The sequence below is a fragment of the Anomaloglossus baeobatrachus genome, chromosome 1 (genome assembly GCF_048569485.1).
Source record: "Anomaloglossus baeobatrachus isolate aAnoBae1 chromosome 1, aAnoBae1.hap1, whole genome shotgun sequence".
NCBI lineage: Eukaryota > Metazoa > Chordata > Amphibia > Anura > Aromobatidae > Anomaloglossus > Anomaloglossus baeobatrachus.
The window spans coordinates 650,909,386-650,931,783 of NC_134353.1; the positions used below are offsets into that span (position 1 = coordinate 650,909,386).

The following is a 22,398-nucleotide window of genomic DNA, read 5'->3' on the forward strand; positions in this document are numbered from 1 at the left end:
CATCGACACCAACAGGAACGATAGAAGATAAAGCAACCAAAAGATGAACATTAGACAGGGGTCAGGGGATTTAGATTTAAAGCACCACTACAGTGGTGCAATAGAAAAAGATGGTGCTTTAAGAGAGTAATCATAAATTTAACCCATTGTATCAGTTTGGCTTAGAATATTCCATTAAGAAATTACATTAAAGAATCCACAATGACTCCATCCTTTTAAAATCTGTATTTTTGTCAATATCCCATTCTGTTTATTTCAATTTTGTTTCTATATAAAGAATATAATTTTCGGTAGGATACATATAGTATGGTTGCCACCCTTTCAGAAGGTGTAATAGTAATATTAGTGGCAGTCTTTGCTGATCTGCTCAGCTGTCGATTATTACACATAGGGTACACTCACACTAGTGTATAAAAAATTGGTCTGATTTTCATCCAATAAAGTAGGACAATTTTTTTTCACCCTTGTCCATGTGCTGTCCGTGTGCTGTCCGTCTTTTTTTCTCAGCAGATATTTACAAGACCTTTTACAGTGTCCTATGCTACAGAATGGTAATATATCCATAAAAAATGGATGCTCCTAGTATGGTCTGGTTGGCATCCAATTTTTTTTCTCACACCCTCAGACTTGAATAGTTGAGTTTCGTCTAATTTTTTTTTCTCAGGGCGAATATAGCTAAGAAAAAAAAATCACAGATCTGCATTGCCTCATAGAATAACATTGGTTGGAGTGCAATTCCTTTTTGATCACATTGCACTCGTCCGAGTTAAGCGCTAGTGTGAGTGAACCATTACAAAGATCCTCAGGCCCAAATAGCTATTACTGCCATTATAGTAAAACCAATAACTATGAAAAAAAGCCTAAGAAGTGGTCTTTTCCTTGAATTAAGTTCTGCTGGAAGAATTTCCAGGAAGGTAACATACACAAATGTTCCAGATGAAATGCCCTCTAGGATAGCCTGCACTAGGGTTACAACAGAGGTCTTATTCAATGTAACAAGAATGCCAATCATAATTCCAATGGGAGACATCAATGAGAAGATCACTATGTAGATTGACAGCCAAACTGGTGTGGTCATGCTCTGAATTAACTTTAGTGAAAGGCTGAAAACAATAATGCCCTTGTGGATGAGCACAGCAATTGCAATCTGAAGAGCACTGACATATTTTGGCTGAAGACCAATAGCTAAACCCTCAAAAACTGAATGGATGGAAAGGGAACAAAAAAGAATTAAAGAGCGAAAAGAGGAAAGAGAATTTGTATCCGTGTGGACATGAATATGCAGATCCTCTGGTGGCATTGTTATCTCACTTGAAGGTTCACTTTTTTCTGAGATGTTCGCATCAGGGGATCTTGGAGTAGAAGTCCTTGGAACTCCATCTTGATTTGATCTGCGGCAACGCATGGAAATTTGCAGAACAACACGTTCAATAAAAAGGACAAAGAAGAATCCCAAAGACAAGATAAGCAGACCCATGGGATAATCAATCTGTGGAAAGAAAATAATACAGAAATCAATATGATATAATCTTTCCATGCTTGGACTAAATTAATTATCTATTGGACTTTTTTTGTCATTTATAGAATATAATAATCATGCTGCAGAATATCAGTCAATCGTGGAGAATAGAAACTCACATTTCAAAAAGATCTTTTGTAAAAATGAAACTGAGCTCCTTGACCTTTAGAAATGCACTTGCCCTACGCCTGATGTTCTTGCATGGTCACCGGACTCCTCTGTGATGTCTTATAACAATGCAGCCAACGCTATCTCGTATTTATTTAGTTATGTTTTATAAAGCTTATTTCTGGATGTAAACTGTCAAATTGTATCAAAGCATTATTTAATATAGTTGTTGATATTACAATTTTTTTAAGTAGTGATGATGAGCAACTGTAATCGTTACTATTCGGTACTCGCATGGTTAGTAGGGTATTCGTGCTACTCATTACATTGCGAGCGTTTGTGTACTCGCCTCGCACTATTGGTATGACCCGCCCAGCAGGTTTGATGCCTGATTTGCAGCCACTAAACATGCTGGGCTTCTTAACAAATCACAGTAATACTGCTGCCATCTTGGTTATGGCATTACTGTGATTGTCTGGCCTTGCTTCATACTTACCGATCACAGGCGCGGCGAGAGAGAGACAGAGAGAAGAGAGTTCTCCAGGCTCTCTCCATTCAGTTTCATCACTTTCCCATCCATTTCAGCCTTTCTCTCAGGCCCCCTAGACTTCTTTGTTGGGTCCAGTAGAAAATTACTCGCATTTCCCATTGACTTGCATTGTACCCGCTATTCGGAATGAATACGCGAGTATTAAAAAGTACTCGTTACAAGTAAAGCAATTACGAATATTTCAATACTCGCTCACCTCTAATTGTAAGGTCTAATCTACAATGGGAAACACCTTATTGTGGCTGACAGGCACATGAAAATTTGATAACTTGTCCTCTAAGTACCGTATTCTTTGACTAGACTATAGCATGCACCTTATTATAAGATGCACCTCAAGTTTAGACAGCAGGAAAAAGGAAAAACATATTGCCTAGTAATGAAAGATTTCCTGGCAGTGTAAAAAAATGGAGGTGTCAATATTACAAATTCATTAGGGGTGTATAGGTAGGTAGTTCTTTTCCTGCTAGTGTTTCTTTGCAGCATGTACTGTATATCATACACATATACTGTAGCTTTACAACAACATATACATAAATGTAAGGTGGTGTTAAGGCTCAGCCACCTCTGCCCAGCAATTCACTGTTTATTAAAGTAAATGTGTATTGAGAGTATTTGATTAATATCTGTGTAATGTCGCCATCTAGTGGCCTAGTTTTGAATGACTGCTGCCTGGTTCCTTTTAGGCAGGAAATGGTTAAGGTTAATAGACCCCGCCCTGTAGGGGGAGTTTAGCAAGTAAAGGATAAGGAGCAGCCATATTTTAGTCAGTCGCGGAGGAGAGTCAATGTAGAAAAGCTGTATCTGTGGTAGGTGTGGTGAGATTGGTGGACCAAACTGAATTAAAGGGAGAGAGCAATTTCTCCTTCTCTATTGCCTGTCTCTGTGCATATATCTCACTGCAGTCGGATGTCCTCACAGGCACTTTGATGTTTCACACGCACTTACAGACTTGTATGTATCGTATGATATGAGACTCGCTGCCAAACACAGCATGCTTTGATTCTTTTCTCATGCCTTCTTTATATATATATATATATATATATATATATATATATATGTAGCACCCCATGGGACCTGCAGGGCATAACTCGTCACCGGGCCAGTGGTTTTGTGGGGGTTCCTGTGAATGGCCTGACCTGGCTCTGTTTCCCTGTCGGCTACAGGCAAAGAGGGAGTCAAAAGGAGGGGATTTGCTTTGCAGCACCACCCACCCTGCGCAGCCAGGGATTAGCCACCGCTGCGAGATGTCGCTCTCCTCCTTGGGTTATGTTACCACAGCTCAGATAGTTCAGCTCCCCAGAGGTGGAGGGAGCCCTGGGGAGGACGGTGGCAATGGGGGAAGGGCCGTTGGTGCCAAAACGCAGGATGGCGGCACTGGCAAATCAGAGTCTCACACAGAGGCTGCGGTTTCAGGTGTTTTACTCACAGCTCGTGTGCTGCGCCCGCAGAGTACCGGTCATCACTGTGATGGGCCCCAGCCGATCCCGGATGAAACAGAGGCCAGAAGGCTCTGCACCTTGACTGGTGTCGGTCCCGAAGGGGCTGTGGGGACTCCGGCTACCATATGAACCCCTCTATTTCACATCTCCACTAGGTCATCTCCTGCATCTCTCTCTGTCCGTCCTGTGCAAACTCAGTGCGGTGTCATGGCCCCTGGTCCCGGGACTAATTCCTCCAACCTCCCGTCCCCAGGACCAGTCTGCTAAACTCTGTTCTCCTAAGGCTGCTTTCACACTACATTTTTTTAACATGCGTCATGAACGTTTTTTTGCTGTAAAAGTGGATCCTGTTTTTACAAAGAAAAACACATGCAAACGCATGTGTTATTTTGCAGGACTTGCAGGCTGTTGTGCTAGGAGCTGTGGGTTCTGGTGCGGTGGAGCCGGGTGTCCCCTGCAGGGAATTCGGCCAGAGCTGCTTTGAGGAACAGGACCTGCCAGGCAAAATTTGAACCACTCAAACCTGAAGGACGGAGGATCGCACAGAAGCTCCAGGATCTAAGGTGCCGGAGAATCCTAGGAGCCAGCAGCGATTCCTAACCTGGATCCATTCAGTGCATCAACGGCAACGCCGGCGGAGACAGCCCCCACTCCAGAGGGATTATCCATCCACCTACCACCGGGGTTGTGTGGGGGCGCACAACCTCATCAGGTGAGCAAATACAATTTTTAATAATAAATTTCAGCCCACGGGTGCTTCTCATATGCGCTACCCTTTTTCCTTTCCAGTGATTTTGCAGGATCCTGTCACTTGAAGTTTATGGGCGGGCATTGGAGTCATATGATCGGGAGTCAGTGGAACTGTCCGTGACAGACTGGGAGCCGGCATCTGACAGCTGCGGAGGCTCGTAACCAAGGTAAACATCAGGTAACTAAGCAAAGTGCTTTGCTTGGATACCCGATATTTACCTTGGTTACGAGCCTCCGCAGCTGCTAGAGGCCGGGCTGCCTACTCCCTGCACTCGTAACCAAGGTAAACATCGGGTAACTAAGCTAAGCGCTTTGCTTGGTTACCCGATATTTACCTTGGTTACGAGCGTCTGCCGCTCTCAGGCAGGGGAGAGAGAGAGGAGAGAGGGAGAGAGGGAGAGAGGGAGGGGGAGAGAGGGACTGATCATGCCAGGCTGGTTTCTGTGCATGCTCAGTAGAGCAAGCAGGATCCTGTCTATCAGCATGCCAGCGTTCACATACGTTTGCGTGCAGTATAGTCAGGATCCAGAAATTTGCAGTTTTTGGACGAAGCTCAAAAATGCTACAAGTAGCGTTTTTGAAAAAAGTTAAAAAACTGCAAGTCGCTGGATCGCAAACGCATGTAAACACATGTTAACGCGAGTCCATTGAAAATGCATTGAAATGAAAAGCATTTGCACTGCATCCGTTTTTGCATTAAAAAAACGTTCATGACGCATGTTAAAAAAAGTAGTGTGAAAGCAGCCTAAGGCTGTCTGCTCCCTTTTGCTCCAAGACTGTTCGGCGGTAAAACACCTTCTAAAGTGAAATTAAGTGTGTTCGCTCCTTTCCTAGGCAGCCTCCACCTTTTTGATGACTCATCCTGCCCGGGAATTTCCCAGCCTGGCTTCCTGAGTAATGTAAGTGCTGGCTCACTGACTGGGTGTTTATGTAAGTGTGTTTTGTAAGCTTCAAGCACCAGCGGTTAACCTCCTCTTACCTGGCATAAGCATTACACCTTAAGACAGATGCAATACTCTGTGGCGACTGAAGCCTCAGGGGCGCCACATATATACATATATTAGCTGGCCAATCGTCATTAATAATTCTGTGCTACTGAACTATAGGGATGTTAGTTGATAAATTCTGATTGATATTTGTGTGTTCCTGCCACAATTATCACTGCAGATAAATACTAATTAATATCTCTGTGACCCTGGCACAAATTGATATTTCAAAAGATAAATACTAATAATTGATAACTCTGTGATCCTGCCACAAATAAACATTTCATAATTTATTGCTTGCCACAGGAGACAGTAAAGCGGCAAGTTGAACTGGACTCACTGGACCACAGAGGGAGCCTGGGTTTACCCTTTTACCCTTTAATGGGAGGGTTTTGACTAAGCACCCACCGTGAGGCAGATGCCAGGTGCCAGGGCAGGCTGGAAAGAAGAAATCACAGAAGATCGGCATGGAAAGGCACCAACCAGGCAGTTTTCATGGCATAGCAGGCCCCAGTGGGGCACCTCAACAGATCTCAAGTCCAGAAAACATTCAAAAGCAAGGATCCAAGGCAGATCTAGAAAAAACAGACGAGACAGTTTGGGAGCACAAGGAAGGGGATCTTCTCTGAATGCATATCTCCCATGCATAATTGCACAGGTTCAGGAATGAAGCATTCTGGTTCAGATTGGAGTATTCAACCCATGAATGACACCGACAAGAGCTTCAAAAGGAATCGGATGGGAATCTGGTAACGCCCCACCACAGCTTGCAGAATGAAACTTGCCACAGAACCGAAGATCAGATGAGCCTCTAAATGTGTATCTCCCATGCATTGCTCCACAGGTTCAGGAACGAAGCATCCAGATTCTGGTTGGAGCATTTCCCCCATGCACGACACTGACAAGCGCTTCAAAACAAAACTAAACAAAACTTGCCACATTACTGGAGTTCAGACGAGCCTCTGAATGTGTATTTCTCATGCATTGCTACACAGATTCAGGAATAAAGCGTCTAGATTCAAATTGGAGCATTCCCCCCATGGACAACACTGACAAGCGCTTCAAAAGGTGTCGGATGGCAATCGGGTAATGCACCACCTCAACTCGCTAAACAAAGCTTCTCCCAGAACCGAAGTCCAGATGTGCCGTCTCAGAAAACTGAGCTCCTCCACACAGGTCCTTGGCTTGGAAATTTTCACATCGCAGATCAAACGTTTTGACACTAATCCCTTCTATAGGCTCAAAAACATGAATGGAAACAGGATCCCGGAAAACATATGGCCTCTGGAAGGATGGAGCCAGGCAGATAGGTTTCCTCACTTGGGAGACTTCCTTGGGAAATTTCTGGAATTTGTGATCAACCTACATCTTTAATCTCTTATGGCACAGTTCATACTGAAGCAGAAAACTTGAGTAAGTGGAGTCCGTGGACTGATCAAACTGTAACACTTGCCTCCAGAAATGGTAAAGCAGCGAGCTGAAGTGGACCCACTGGACCACAAGGGGACCACTGGCTTACCCTTGGTGCTGTCAGGCTAAGTCTCTAGACAGGGAGCACCAGGATATCTGAGGCAGACAGCATGAGCAGGACGGACAGGCAAAGTCACTAGCAAGGACAAGAACCCCTGCGGTGTCTGAGACAGATGGCTCGGCCGGGGTTGATGGATACAGTCACTAGTAAACCTGGGACGACCAGAGTGGCTGAGGCAGATGGCACAGCCGGGACACACAGGTGCGAAGTACAAACATGGCAGGACGGATAGGTATAAGGTACCAGCAAGCTGGACCAAAAGGAACCTGGTATCAACAGGGCAGGATGGATAGGAACCAGGTACAAGCAGGACAAAATGGACAGGAACCAAGTGATAGCAGGACAAGACGGACAAGGGTACTTGACAACTAGCTGGCTAGGGAAACAAAACCACTAATTAACGGAATACATTGAGCAGGCACCTCCCCTAGTGGGAGAGTGGTTTAAGTTCCCAGTGCTTCTCATCAATAGCCTAAGAGGCATTTCCAGGGAATAACGCGCTGGCCCTTTAAGAGAAGGGCAGTGGCACACCATAGGAGTCCCGGGGGGGAAACAGGAAGCACCCACATGGAGGACTGCGGAGACGTCGGGTAGCATAGTGAGAGCTGGCCGCAGCAGTGAGTAAGTGCATCTCCCTGCGGGGAGGGGAGCAAGGGGTGTAGGGACACCAGCGCTACACAGCATATAAATACTGATTGCTATTTCTATGGTCCTGCCAGAAATAGACATTTCAGCATACAAATATTAATTGATAATTCTGTGCTCCTGCCACAAATAAACATTTCAACATATAAATACTGATTGATAATTCTGTGATCCTGCCACAAATAGACATTTCAGCATATAAATACTGATTGATAATTCTGTGATCCTGCCACAAATAGACATTTCAGCATATAAATATTGATTGATAATTATGTCATCCTCCCACACTATTTCAGCATTTTTATGCACACTACATCAAATCATGCTGTTGTTACCCCTAGTGCAAGCCGTTCAAACACTGCAAGTGTCTTGCACTAGGCTGAACAGTGAGCGTACCTGAGCACAGTAATGCTCATGAAAATGGTTTGCATACGTAAGACACCCAAACACCAAACCCCAAATTTTTTTTGTAAAGTCTGTGTTTGGTATGAACACCGAACTTCAGGTTTGCTCATCGCTAATTATAATACATATGAGTTCTAGCCATGAAAAACAGGTATATAACTCGTAGAAGGACTGATGTCTGAATGTGCTCTAACAGCCACCTTTTAAATGTGCTCATGTCAGCCTGAACAGCTTAGAAATATACAACTGATCACTGTTCTATATGTAATGCATATTGGCCAGGTATTTTGTGTTTGAGATACAATATAAGGCCAGGATCACACAGCCGTATAACATGGATGACAATCACATTGCAGTGCCCAGACTGGCCGTGGATCTCCTGATGTGAGCGTGTCAGCTTCATGAATGTCTCTACAGCTCTCACGGTCAGGTGAGGAGAGCCGCTGGCCAGTCCCGAGCACTGCAGTGCGATCATTGTTTGTGTTACACGGACGTCTGACCGCAGTCTAAGAAGAAAAAGACCTAGCATGTAGCAGAGTCTGTATTCTTTATATGACTTTTTGTATGCTTTTCTCTTCCAAAGCAGATTTGAAAAAATGTGGAAATGAAACCATAGTGGTAATCAACATTCCAGATTTATCATATGACCAACTTCTAACACTACTTATCATTCCACTCAATGTCAAGTAATGGGAGTGTGATAGACATAAATTCTATCTCCTGGTAATACAGTCCTGTGGAAACCTGATAGAACTTTTGAAAGTAATAATATGTGGATTTCACAAAGATTGTCATACATCTAAATTTGGGGGAAAATTTACTTCATACATTACATACATTAAATTTTTCTCTGGGCATTAAGCTACAGTGGGGAAAATAAGTATATGATACACTGACAATTTTGCAAGTTTTTAGACCTACAAAGAATGGAGAGATATGTAATTTTTATTGTAGGTATACTTCAACTGTGACATCAGAATTAAAAAAAATCCAGAAAATCACACTGTATGATTTTTAAATAATTAATTTGCATTTTATTGCATGAAATAAGTATTTGATCACCTACCAACCAGCAAAAATGTAGGCCCTCACAGACCTGTTATTTTTTTCTTTAAGAAGCCCTCTTCTGCACTCATTAGATGTATTATTTGCACTTATTTGAATTTGTTACTTGTATAAAAAACACGAGTCCACACATTCAATCAATCACACTCCAACCTCTCCACCCAAGACCCAAGAACTGTCTAAGGACACCAGAGACAAAATTTCACAAGGCTGGGATGGGCTAAAGGACAATAGGCAAGCAACTAGGTGAGAAGGCAAGAACTGTTGGTGCAATTGTTAGCAAATGGAAGAAACACAAGATGACTGTCAATCTTACTCGGTCTGGCACACTATGCAAGAATTTGCCTCGTGGGGTAAGGATGAGTCTGAGAAAGGTCAGGAATCAGCCAAAACTACATGGGAAGACCTGGTCAATTAGCTGAAAAAAGCTGGGACCACAGTCTCAAAGATTATCGTTAGTAAAACACTACACTGGCATGCAAGATTCCCCTGCTCAAAGCCACCACATGTCTTGGCCCGTTTGAAGTTTATCAATGACCATCTGGATAATCCAGAGGAGGCATGGGAAAGGGTCATGTGGTCAGATGAGACCAAAATAGAACTTTTTGGCATCAACTCCACTTACCATGTTTGAAGGAAGAAGAAGGATGAATACAACCCTAAGAACACCGTCCCAACTGTGAAGTATGTGTGTAGAAACATCATTTTGGGGTGTCTTTCTGCAAAGGGGACAGGACAACTGCACCATATTAAAGGGAGGATGGGGTCATATATCGCAAAACGTTGGCCAACGATCTCCTTCCCTCAGTACAAACATTGAAGGTGAGTCATGGCTTGGTCTTCCAGCATAACAATGATCCAAACACACAGCCAGGGCACCTAAGTAGTGGCTCCGTAAGAAGCATTTCGAGGTCCTGGAGTGGCCTAGCCTGTCTCCAGACCTGAACCCAGTAGAAAACCTTTGGAAGGAGCTAAAATTCAATGACAGCCCCAAAACCTGAAAAAATTGTAGAAGATCTCTATGGGGGAGTGGGCCAAAATCCCTGCTGCAGTGTGTGCACACTTGGTCAAGAACTACAGGAAATGTCTGACCTTTGTAATTGCCAACAAAGGTTCCTGTACCAAATATGGAGTTTTGAAATACTTATTTCATGCAATAAAATGCAAATCAATTATTTAAAAATAATACAATGTGATTCTCTGTATTTTTTGTTATTCTGTCTGTCACAGTTGAAGTGTACCTACGATAAAAATTACAGACCTCTCCATTCGTTGTAGGTGAGAAAGCTTGCAAAATCGGCAGTGTATCAAATACTTATTTCCCCCACGCACAGTATAAAGTGGACTCACAGCCAGTGTCCATATTACTGGCTGTGAGTCCACTTGATACTGGGCGGTGCAGGGAAACTAGACGCCAGGCAGTCCAGGATACTAGTGAGTGGAAGGAGATCCAGCACTCGTCCAGATAAAATCAATTTTCTTTAGTTCAAAAATTCATTAAAAAACATGGCCCATAATAAAACAAGGTACTGACACCAATACACACCGCTTACGCGTTTCAGATCGTGAGGTCCTTACTCATAGCATAAATGATTTAACAACATAAGCCATTTTTATTAAGCTAAAGAGGAAGTAAGTCCCAAGATAACGTCATTCGTAATTAACATATTCAAATGTAAAATTATACAATGAAACAATTATTCAATGAAAGATTAGGTTATACCAGGAACTCCCAAGGGCAATTATCCAAACCATCTGTATAACCTGCTTTAAGCTATTGTCCGGAGTTCACTGTTATCACCCCAAAGTGAAAAATACATAGAAAATCATAAACAGAGTAAACATGAATATGTTCATAATAAATCATTTAATGTGCAATCTTAAGAATGGCAAATAATCAAATAATTAATTTGAAATCCACATATTTTCTTATTTTAATAATGAAGACTCAAAAAGTTAGATTTCTTACTAAAACTGTTACTCTAAGCTCTCCTCTGTTACTGTCATAACAGTGAGCAAGATATTATTCAGCACCTAAAGGGGCAATTAATATTGCAATAAGCAAGATCAAATTTTAATAAAAAACTCATCGATATGACTAACATGATAACGTTCCATAGAACATATAGTGAGTAATTGGATTATGCAAACATTAGTAAACGTCCTGCATCAAACATTGACAGAGAAATTATTAATAAATAAATGCCATGTCAGATTTAATATTAAGTCCATCTGGTATTCTGGTATTTACTGTAGATTTAAAATCCACATAGCTTCTCTTTTTAATAGCAAAGATCTCCTATCACCTCCCCTATTTAGTATTGGAATTATTTCCAAAGCTATTACCCTAAACTCACTGGTGTCACCACCATGGCAATCAGCAAAATGCTTTGAAGCACCTGAAGGAGTTCTAATGCTACAATTCCCAATGTCATATAGATGTTCTGATATTCTCTTACGCAATGTTCCGGTCGTGCTCCCAACATACTGCTTATTACAGATACCACAAGTGATCATATACACCACAAACTTTTGGCTACAGTTAATAAAATATTTTATGTCATACTGTAAATCAGTAGGTGCCGATTTGAATTTTTTTGTTTTAATTAAAAATTTACAAAGACCGCATGTTCTTTGTCCACACTTGTAGCATCCTCTTATATTCAACCAATTTTTCTTGCTTGATATTCCTTTTTTCGCTGTGTGATCACTCGGAGAAAGAATATTCGCTAATGTTAATCCTCGTTTGGGAATGAAATTACATCCTTTCGATAAGATGGAATCTAAAACCGGGTCAGTTTTTAATATCGGCATATGAGCTTTACTTATTTGAACAATCTTACTGTACTGATTACTATATTGTGTAGCAAAGTATACCTTAGAATTATAATGAATTTTCTTTGAATAATCCGCTCTAGTTTTTTTCTCTGCAATATTTCTGCCCCTAAGGCTAGGGCCCCACTTTGCTTTTTACCTGCTTTTTACCTGCTTTTTCAACTGCAGCGTTTAATGCCAAAATGGATGTGTTCTGCTTTTCAAGCTTAGTCTATGGGAATTTGGGTTTCTAAACCCCACTATGCAGTTCAAACTGCAGCCTTTTTGTGGCAGAAATTTGGGCAAAAACTCTGCTTTGCAGTTCTAAACGCAAATGGCAAAAACAATTGACATTTTATCGCACTCCACTCGCACCGATTTTCTCGCAGTGTGGCTGAGGCCAGAATACCAGAATACCGGATGGGCTTAATATTAAATTTGACACGGCATTTATTTATTAATAATTTCTCTGTCAATGTTTGATGCAGGAAGTTTACTAATGTTTGTATAATCCAATTACTCCCTATATGTTCTATGGAACGTTATCATGTTAGTCATATCGATGAGTTTTTGATTAAAATTTGATCTTGCTTATTGCAATATTAATTGCCCCTTTAGGTGCTGTATAATATCTTGCTCACTGTTATGGCAGTAACAGACGCGAGCTTAGAGTAACAGTTTTAGTAAGAAATCTAACTTTTTGATCTTCATTATTAAAATAAGAAAATATGTGGATTTCAAATTAATTATTTGTAGATAAAAAAAACCTGCAGACAAAAAAGCGCAATAGGGTCTTATCCTGACAGACAGGGGGTGATAAAGGAGATGATCCTACTCACCAAAGATGGTTGTGAAAGGCACAACTCCTGTAACAGCATAAATCCGGATCAAAGGCAGCAGTACCCCAGGTGGCTGATAACAGAGAGAAATTGTAGAATGGGGCTTTGTAAACCGCGCCAAAGATCACTGATGAAATCTTGGATTAATGTAAACTTTTTATTCTTGTACAGGTCTACGCGTTTCAGGAGACTCTGCTCCCTTCCTCAGGACCAAACAGGGAGCAGAGTCTCCTGAAACGCGTAGACCTGTGCAAGAATAAAAAGTTTACAAAATTAATTATTTGATTATTTGCCATTCTTAAGATTGCACATTAAAGGATTTATTATGAACATATTCATGTTTACTCTGTTTATGATTTTCTATGTATTTTTCACTTTGGGGTGATAACAGTGAACTCAGGACAATAGCTTAAAGCAGGTTATACTCAGATGGTTTGGATAATTGCCCTTGGGAGTTCCTGGTATCACCCTGATAGTGCTCTCTTTCATTGAATAATTGTTTCATTGTATAATTGCACTGTGCATATTTGAATATGTTAATTACGAATGACGTTGTCTTGTGACTTACTTCCTCTTTAGCTTAATAAAAATGGCTTATGTTGTTAAATCATTTAATCATTTATGCTATGAGTAAGGACCTCATGGTCTGAAACGCGTAAGCGTTGTGTATTGGTGCCAGTACCTTGTTTTATTATGGGCCATGTTTTTTAATGAATTTTTGAAATTAAGAAAATTGATTTTTTCTGAACGAGTGCTGGATCTCCTTCCACTCATTATTTCCCCCACTGTATGTTCCCACAATGAGCTATTCGTGAGTTTTGGATGTTGCAGATTTTTTGCAGTATTTCTTCACTTATTAGTTACCGTATTTTCCTGCGTATAAGATGACTTTTTAACCCCTGAAAGGCTTCTCAGAAGTCAGGGGTCCTCTTATACGCTGGGTGTCGTTAGATATGGCAGTGCACAGTGCTGCATGAGCCCATGGTTTAGTAATGTCCCCTGCAGTAATGAGCCCATTATTTACTAATGTCCTTATCCTTGTCCCCCCTTGTAGTAATGAGCCCATTGTTTAGTAATGCTCTCCTACTGGTCCCCTTCTTACACCCAAACATTATTCTCACCTGTCCTCCATTCCCGCGGTGCCTTCAGCTTCTTCTGGCAGACTGCAGGTCCATAGACCCCTCCGCGATAGGGTCCTGTACACGGGGCCGCCAATGCCATCATAGCTTTACTGCAGTTAAATGCTTTGCAGTGCCGAAAAGCATTCAACTGCAATAAAGCGCTGATAGCAGGGGCTGCCCCATGTGCAGGACGCGATCATGGAGAGGTCTATGGGCCTGCGGTCCGCAAGAAGCACTCCTCCATGATTGCATCCCATACACAGGGCCACTGCCGTCAGCGCTTTACTTCCATTGAATGCTTTACGGCACCGCAAAGCATTCAACTGCAGGAAAGCCATGATGGCAGGCAGCGGCCCCGTGCATTGGACATTGAGGGGTCTATGTGTCTTGTGGTCTACAAGAAGCAGCTGAGGTCACCATGAGAATGGAGGAGAGGTGAGAATAATGTTTATTGTGTGTAAACAATGGCATAATAGGGGACAAGAAGGAGACTGGTAGGAGGCAATACTAAACAATGAGCTCATTACTACAAGGGGGGGACAAGGATCAGCACAATACTAAACAATGGGTTCATTACTGCAGGGGACATTACTAAACAATGGGCTCATTACTACAAGGGGGGACAAGGATGAGCACATTACTAAACAATGGGCACATTACTGCAGGGTACATTACTAAACAATGGGCTCATTACTGCATGGGACCTTACTAAACAATGGGTACATTACTGCAGGGGACATTACTAAACAATGGGTACATTACTGCAGGGGACATTACTAAACAATGGGCACATTACTGCAGGGTACATTAATAAACAATGGGCTCATTACTGCATGGGACCTTACTAAACAATGGGTACATTACTGCATGGGACCTTACTAAACAATGGGTACATTACTGCAGGGGACATTACTAAACAATGGGCACATTACTTGGGTCGGCTTATAATCGATTATATATGGTATATCCCAAACTCTATATTTTAACTGGAAAAGTTGGGGGGTCGTCTTATATGCCCAGTCGTCTTATATGCCGGAAAATACGGTAATTTAATTTTGAATCTGTCAGGTCCAATATGCACCCAGAACCACGAGCAGTTCTGAGTGTATATCTCTAATCCCTGCCTAACTGTCCCAGTATCTATAAGCATACATAAAGAGAGCTTTAGAAAAAGTCTTTCTAACAATCCGTTATGATATGCTAATTAGCGCAGGGACTAGTCACAAGGGCGTTATTTCCCTCAACTAGTCCGTCCTCACACCCCTGTGGGCGTGCTAACATGCTATTCACTGTCCATTGACTAGCGTCGCGTCATTGGCGGTGACGCACGTACTTGTGTCCTTTGTCACTGCCTCAGACGCCAGGTGTTGGCTCAGTGCGCGTGGTCAGATGTCTTCGGCACTTCCAGACATGGGCATTAAACCTCCCTGAAGCAGAGATGCGTACACCAGGCTTCTTAATGTGCATGACCGGAAGTGCGGTGACTTCTAATCATGCACACTGACCCATGAAATTTCTATACATTTCTTGCACTTTAATGGAACTTTAAGAAAATGCATTTTTTTTGGCAGTGAAAATCTGCAATATCAAAAATTCATCAAATTCTCATAGCGGGAACCAAACCTTAGTGCATTTAGTTACATTGTATTTTTATACTTACAAATGAGAGTTCTGTAGAAATATCTGTGAGTGCATCTGCCACAACATGAAGCAAACAGGCACCCAAGAAGATGCCAGCAGCAAATGAACTGATTAAGTAAATGATAAATTCATAGGTACCTGTAAAAATAATGAGTCAGATGAGAATCAAAATTATTCCAGAACATACCATCCGAGCTGATGTCTGATCTGAAAACACGGGGCACGGTCTTTTTGCAATTCTAGTGAAGAAAGGGTTTTAACCAGCTCACCTGTATAGGAACACCTCCCTGTTTTAGAAGCAAGGATATCAGCGTTGCTGGTGCAGGGACTTTTAATAGAAAAGATCTCCAGCTTCCAAATGCATAAAATCAATTTCTTTTATTCCAAAAATTAAAATCCAAAGTACAGGACTTGATCCAAAATAGTAAGAGCAATTAGAAATGCAAAGCGTTTCAGACAAGATGTCCTTTCTCAGAGCATATGTTTCATAAAGGCTCACTTTTAACCTTTAGGGGATGCATGACACAGGTGGTATAATCAAATAATCCCAAATGAAGGGGAAATTAGTACCAAGCTGTGGCAGTATAATACCCGTAAAGGCTTTACAAAATGTGTACAAATACAAAGTATAATGCATTGATCATTAAATAGTAATAAGAAATTGTGAATCAATTTTGTATATTATATATCGACGACAAAATAAACATTCCAATGGGACACCATGATAGTTACATGATATATACATATATTAGATATAGTGAAGACCCCCTTATTTCTGTCTCCATGAGTTAACTGGAGTCCCATAACATGAGACATCCTATTATATCTGTAATTCAATTATGAATGCAACCGATTTTACAGTGATAATTCAGAAACAAAATAAATAATAATAATAATGGTTAATAATGGTACATGATCTCTCGTCGTGAATTGAATCTATGAGGAGAACATGTGCCTAAGTTAAATATCCTAAACACTTCGCAATTTACCGTATTTTTTCGGACTATAAGACACACTTTTTTCCCCCAAATGTTGGGGGAAAGTGGGGGGTGCGTCTTATGGTCTGAATATAGGGCTGCGTGGAATAAGGGTGCTGCGGTAGAGCGGGTCATCGGGGGCACGAGCAGGCTGTAGCAGCGCCTGCCGTGACCACGTGGGCCTGCTCATTACATATGCACACCCATCCCCCGCCCATCTCTCAGCGCTGAAGACGGCACTGACAGGTGGGCGGGGTGATGGGCGGGGACGCGCGCATAGTAACCAGCCAGCTCGCGTGATCACCCCTGGCAACTACAGCCTGGAGTGATCATGTGCGGCTGTATTCACTGCTCCCCGCGCATCATCATCAGCGTGGGGGCAGTGAATCAATGTACTCACCATTCCCCTGCAGCATCGCGATGTCCTCCTGTCTGCCGGCAGCACTGTGTGGAAACTAGCGCTGCTCACAGCAATGACGTCATCGCTGTGCGCACGTGTCCACACAGCCGCGCTGGCAGACAGGAGGACATCACGATGCTGCAGGGATCGTGGCCGACTCCACACAGCGCTGCCAGCACAGATGGAAGAGGAGCGATGCTGCGTGGAGCAAGGAAAGGTGAGTATAAACGTTGTTTTTTTTTGTGTGCCACAGGTTGGCTTTAGTACCATGGATCTAAAATTTTTGAATAATATGTGCAACTGTAGTCAAAAGAACATCAAGCTGCTTGGAGATTTTCTTATAACCTTTACCTTTAACATGCTTGACTATAATTTTCTTTCTGATCTCCTGAGACAACTGTTTCCTTTGCTTCCTCTGGTCCATCTTGAGTGTGGTGAACACCACATCACCAAATAGTACTGTGAGTATCTGTAGCCCTATATATACAGGCCCACAGACTGATTACAATATTGTAAACACCTGTGATGCTAATTAGCAGACACATTATTTTCAGGGGAGTTTTAGGTTTTTAAAAATTCTGTGGAAGCATGGTTGAAAAGCAGAGTTTGACTTTCATTTGTTTATTTTCATAGATTTTTTTTAATTATTATTACTTTTGTCAGATTCAAGTTATTTCTGTGATCATTGTGGGTTATTCTTTCGTTGAACAAGGGGTACCAACAATTTTGACCACATGTGTATGTACCAGTATAACCTGCTTTTGGAGTTAGAGCTCGCAATGCAACTTCAGGATAACAAAATGCTCCCACTGACATCATCAAAGCTTGTGTCTTTTTTTTGTTTAGCTCCTGCCTGCAACTGTAGGAGTTATTGATAGAGATGAGCGGACTAACAGATAACCGGGACCGATTCAAAATGTTGGTAGAAGCGATGGGGAGATAGAAGTGCATGCAGTGTACTTATCAAAGCTCTGTCATGGTGGCAAGCTGCTTCCAGGTCGCGCATTCACTTCCAGCGCAGCTAATTAACATTCATTGAATATGCACTGCTTTCCCCGCCCACCAGTACCTGTGATTGGTTGCTGTCAGCAGTGCCCCCACACTGAGTTTCAGCATGTCAGCTGACTGTTTCCATTCACAGGTTCTATTGCATGTCTATATCATAGGCTGGGGTCACACTGCCACATGGCATCCAATGCGAGAGCATCGGATGCGATATGCTAATGACCCTCATCTCAGGCTCTGCTGCGAGCGTGGTTCGAGTGTCATGTGAGTGTAATCCGATCCTGCAATCAGATCACGGCTGCAGAAGAGAGGGAGGGATAATCACCCCCATCTCCTCCAGTGTCTGCCTGTGCGTCTATCGCACTGCACTTCAATGTCATCTGAGTGCCGTCCGATGATTCTCTTGCAGCCATAGACTTGTATGGGTGCGAGTGATAGGAGATTTGCAGACAATCGTAGCATTCTGTGATTTTTTTCTTCAGTCTGATTAGGGCTGAGGAAAAACTCGCAGATGTGAGCTGCAGCATTGTCTTACATTGGGCCAAGTGCACTGCGAGATTTTCTTGCATTGCACTTGTGTGAGTCATACGCCATTGTGACTCTACCCATACAGTAAAAATAAATAAATAAAAAAATTGGCGTAGGGTCCCCCCATATTATGATACCCAGCACAGATAAAGCCCACGGCTACAGGCTGAAGCCCCCAGCCCTGCACTAATCTTGGCTGTGTATCAAACTAAGATGAACTGCATGCAGCTTTTTTTTTTCATTATTTAAATAAATAATTTAAAAAACCAGCCTGTGGTCCCCCCAATTTTTTATACCCAGTCATTATAAATCCCCACAGCTGGGGGCTTGTATTCTCAGACTGGAGAGGGAGATGGTTATTGGCCGCCCCTCCAGCCTAAAAATAGCAACCTGCAGTCGCCCAGGATTGTCGCAACCATTAGATGTGACAAACCTGACACTTTACCCGGCTCTTCCCGATTGCCCTGGTGCGTTGGAAATAGGAGTAATAAGGAGTTAATAGCAGCTCACAGCAGCCACTAAGTCCTAGATTAGTAATGGCAAGCATCTATGAGACAACCCCATCACTAATCTGTAAGTGAAAATAAACACAAACACCAAAAAAATCCTTTATTTGGAATAAAATACAAAAACACCCGCTTTCACCACTTTAATTACCCCCTCAGCACCCCTGCAGGTCCCACGTAATCAACACGAGGTACCAGGGTGATTCAGCTCTGCTACATCTCAGTCACAGCGAGCAGCCATAGATTATGACTGCCTGATGTGAGTGCAGACATATAATGACTTAGCCACGATGAGCGATAATGTAACTCAGGTTATTTGTGGTCACAGGTCGGAACTTCCAGCTGCGACCGCAAATCACCTGAGTGACGCAATTGCTCATCGTGGCTCACAGTGGGTAGTCATGCTCTATGGCCACACGCTGTGACTGAGATGTAGCAGAGCTGAATCACTGTGGGACCTCTTGTGGATTACATCAGACCTCCAGGGGTGTTTAGGGGATTAATAAAGTGGTGAAAGAGGGTGTTTTTTTTATTTTATTCCAAATAAAGGATTTTTCATAGACCACTACCCATCAATAATTTTGGGGTTGATGACAGTTGTGCCCTATTATTAACCCCTCATTACCCCGATTGCCACCGCACCAAGGCAATCGAGAAGAGCCGGGTAAAGCGCCGAGCTCGTCACATCTAATGGATGTGACAATCTTGGGCAGCTGTAGGCTGCTATTTTTAGGCTGGGGGCGGCCTAATAACCATAAGCCTCCCCAGTCTGAGAATATCAGTCCCCAGCTGTTGGGCTTTATCATGGCTTAGTATCAAAATTTGGGGGGACCACATGCCAGTTTTTTAAATTATTTATTTAAATAATTTTTTGAAAAAAGCCTCATGCAGTTCCTCACAGCCAGGATAAGCGCAGGGCTGGGGCTGCAGCCTGTAGCTGTGGGCTTTATCTGTGCTGAGTATCATAATATGGGGGGACCCTATGTCTATTGTTTTATTTATTTTTATACCATGATACTGACCTGTAGACAGCGCCTGTGATTGGTTGCAGGCAGACCCTGTCACACAGGATGGGGGCACGTCTGACTGCAACCAGATACCAGGCCGGCCAATGGGCAGGGAAAACAGTGCATATGGATGAGCAATGATGAGCAGCCCAGAAAGTGAAGACGAGGCCGCAGGAGCAGTGTACAGCCGCGTGGAAGCAATGTACAGCCGCCACGGAGCCCTGGTAAGTATGAAGAACTTGTTTCATTCTTATTTTCATTATTTTTTCCTTTTTTTTTTTTAATCAAGTGTTGGATCCGGATCAAATACCCGGAATCCTGGGCTCGGCACCAGGGCATCTTTGAAACAGCACGTAACCGGACTTTTACAGTCCCGGTCCACCCATCACTAGTCAGGTTACCCTACATGTTCGCTTTAATTTCCAAAACATATCTGTTGTGTTACTGATGCAAACAGAAACAGAGGGAGGCAGGCGTAGGGGCAAGGGAATCATACACTGGGAGGAGAAGACCCAGTGTACAGTTTGACCCCTGTGCACCGAAATCTAAATAGTAGAAAACTTAAAATGGTGATTAAAGAGGAACAACAAAAAGGAATTCTTCACCAAAGGTATAAAAATAATCAATATAGCGCCATTACAGTCATGATTTTATTTTACATTACAAAATTGTGCTGATGGTCTCTTCATCTTCAAATCAAAATGAAAAGATAATATTTTTAAGTTATTCAGGATACAATTCCATTCTTAATCTTATTATTTATAATCTTTTTAACTTACATTTCACAATTTAAACTTAATTATTGTAAGTTTGGTAAGAGTTCCATCCTCAGTGTATTGTATAAAGTGCTAGAAGAGTAAAATATTACTTCATCCCAAAGTGATTTTTTTGAAAGCCACTTGGCTAGCCATTGACAACAAGGGGCCTTACATTAGGCTCAATTGATTAAAAATCTCTGTTTTTATCTCATGAAAGCAAAGTCTCAACAGTGAAGAATGAATTATAAAATTAGTTAATAATATATTAGTTTGCATGCTTTGCTATATAAATAACTTTAACTCTGTACCTGTGATCCTGTTTTTCATAAACCAATTGAGAAAAAGAGGTGCAAAACCACAAATCAAAGTGAGGAACAGAAGGGCCACCAGACATCCAACCTTCACATCCAGAAGCTGATCCATGATGGTTTTATTGTCTTCTGACTGTCACAGTCTTCCAGCTTTCCACTTATCATTTACTATGACATTCATATCTTTACTTCATTATCTCTAATTTACCATTCGCTCCACCTTCTTTTTTGATTTATGGTGTTATGATCCAGCATTTGAGTCTTCTTCTGTAATCTCTTTCTCCTCTCTCCTTTCTTCTCCATTGCATTCCAATACTCTTAATTCTTTGAATACTATTCCAAAGTCTACTATTCCTTCACAGCATTTCTAATGAGTCACTAAATATTGGGAAAACCTGGCAGACAAGTCACTATTAATAACTTGTCTGTCAGGTTTTCCCAATATTTAGTAACTCATTAAACCTCTTGGAAAACTAGTGAATGACAAGAAGTGACTCCAGTGTGAATAGACTTTATTTGCTAAAGTCATTATTATTCACTCAGTATGGACAAGCTGGCCATTCTCTACTTCTGATGATGGTACATAAGTCACTGAAAGGCACATATGTGGTCAAAGGTACAATGAAAGTTAAACGGATTTTCCATTTTTGGAAAACCTCTATCCACTGACAAAGATGGTTTTTAAAATAACAAATTTCGCTTTACTTATCATCCAGGGGTACAACGCCTAATCTCCACTGTAATGTCTGTTATTGTCACCTCGACAGGGATGCAGCCAGCTTTGAGCGGTTGAGCCATTTATTCTGGCAGAGCCGTTGAGCTCACTTATTGGCTGCTATTATGTTGAAATGATCTTGATAGGAGACACCAGAAGTGGAGACTCAGCCCTAGACCCAGAGATGGTGAGTAAAGCACAGTTTGTCTTATTGAAACAAACTGCTTCAGAAGACAGGGCTTTTTTGAAATTGGAAAACTACTTTAAAATTCTCTTCTTTCATCTGTAATATTCTTTTCTTTATAGTCTGAATAATTTATAATGGAATTTGTAAACTGAATTAAACTAATATTTTCATCAAGCATCAAACAGACATAAATAAATGACAGATAACCACTATAATTAAGGCTGCTTTAAACGCAGCGACATCGCTAGCGATGTCGCTGGTGAAAGCACCCGCCCCCATTGGTTGTGCGTCATGGGCAAATCACTGCCCGTGGCGCTCAACATCGCTAGGACCCATCACACGGACTTACCTGTCTAGTGACGTCGCTGTGACCGGCGAACCGCCTCCTTTCTAAGGGGCTGGTTCGTGCGGCGTCACAGTGACGTCACATAGCAGCAGTCCAATAGAAGCGGAGGGGCGGAGAGCAGCCGAAGGTAAGACACGCCCACCTCATTGCCGGAGGACGCAGGTACAGTGTTTTTCGTCGTTCCTGCGGTGTCACACATAGCGATGTGTGCTGCCGCAGGAACGACAGACAACCTGCATCCTGCA

At 42.2% G+C, this 22,398-nt stretch overlaps 1 protein-coding gene across 1 annotated transcript; it reads right to left on the bottom strand.

Moving 5' to 3' along the window:
- Positions 1-213: 213 nt before the first annotated feature.
- Positions 214-21,211, bottom strand: SLC39A2 (solute carrier family 39 member 2). Its single transcript, XM_075341443.1, has 3 exons — positions 20,903-21,211; positions 15,433-15,551; positions 214-1,489 (listed from the first exon to the last, which is right to left on the bottom strand). The coding sequence occupies exons 1-3, from the start codon at positions 21,015-21,017 to the stop codon at positions 803-805; spliced, it is 921 nt and encodes a 306-aa protein (XP_075197558.1). The 5' UTR covers positions 21,018-21,211; the 3' UTR covers positions 214-802.
- Positions 21,212-22,398: the final 1,187 nt, after the last annotated feature.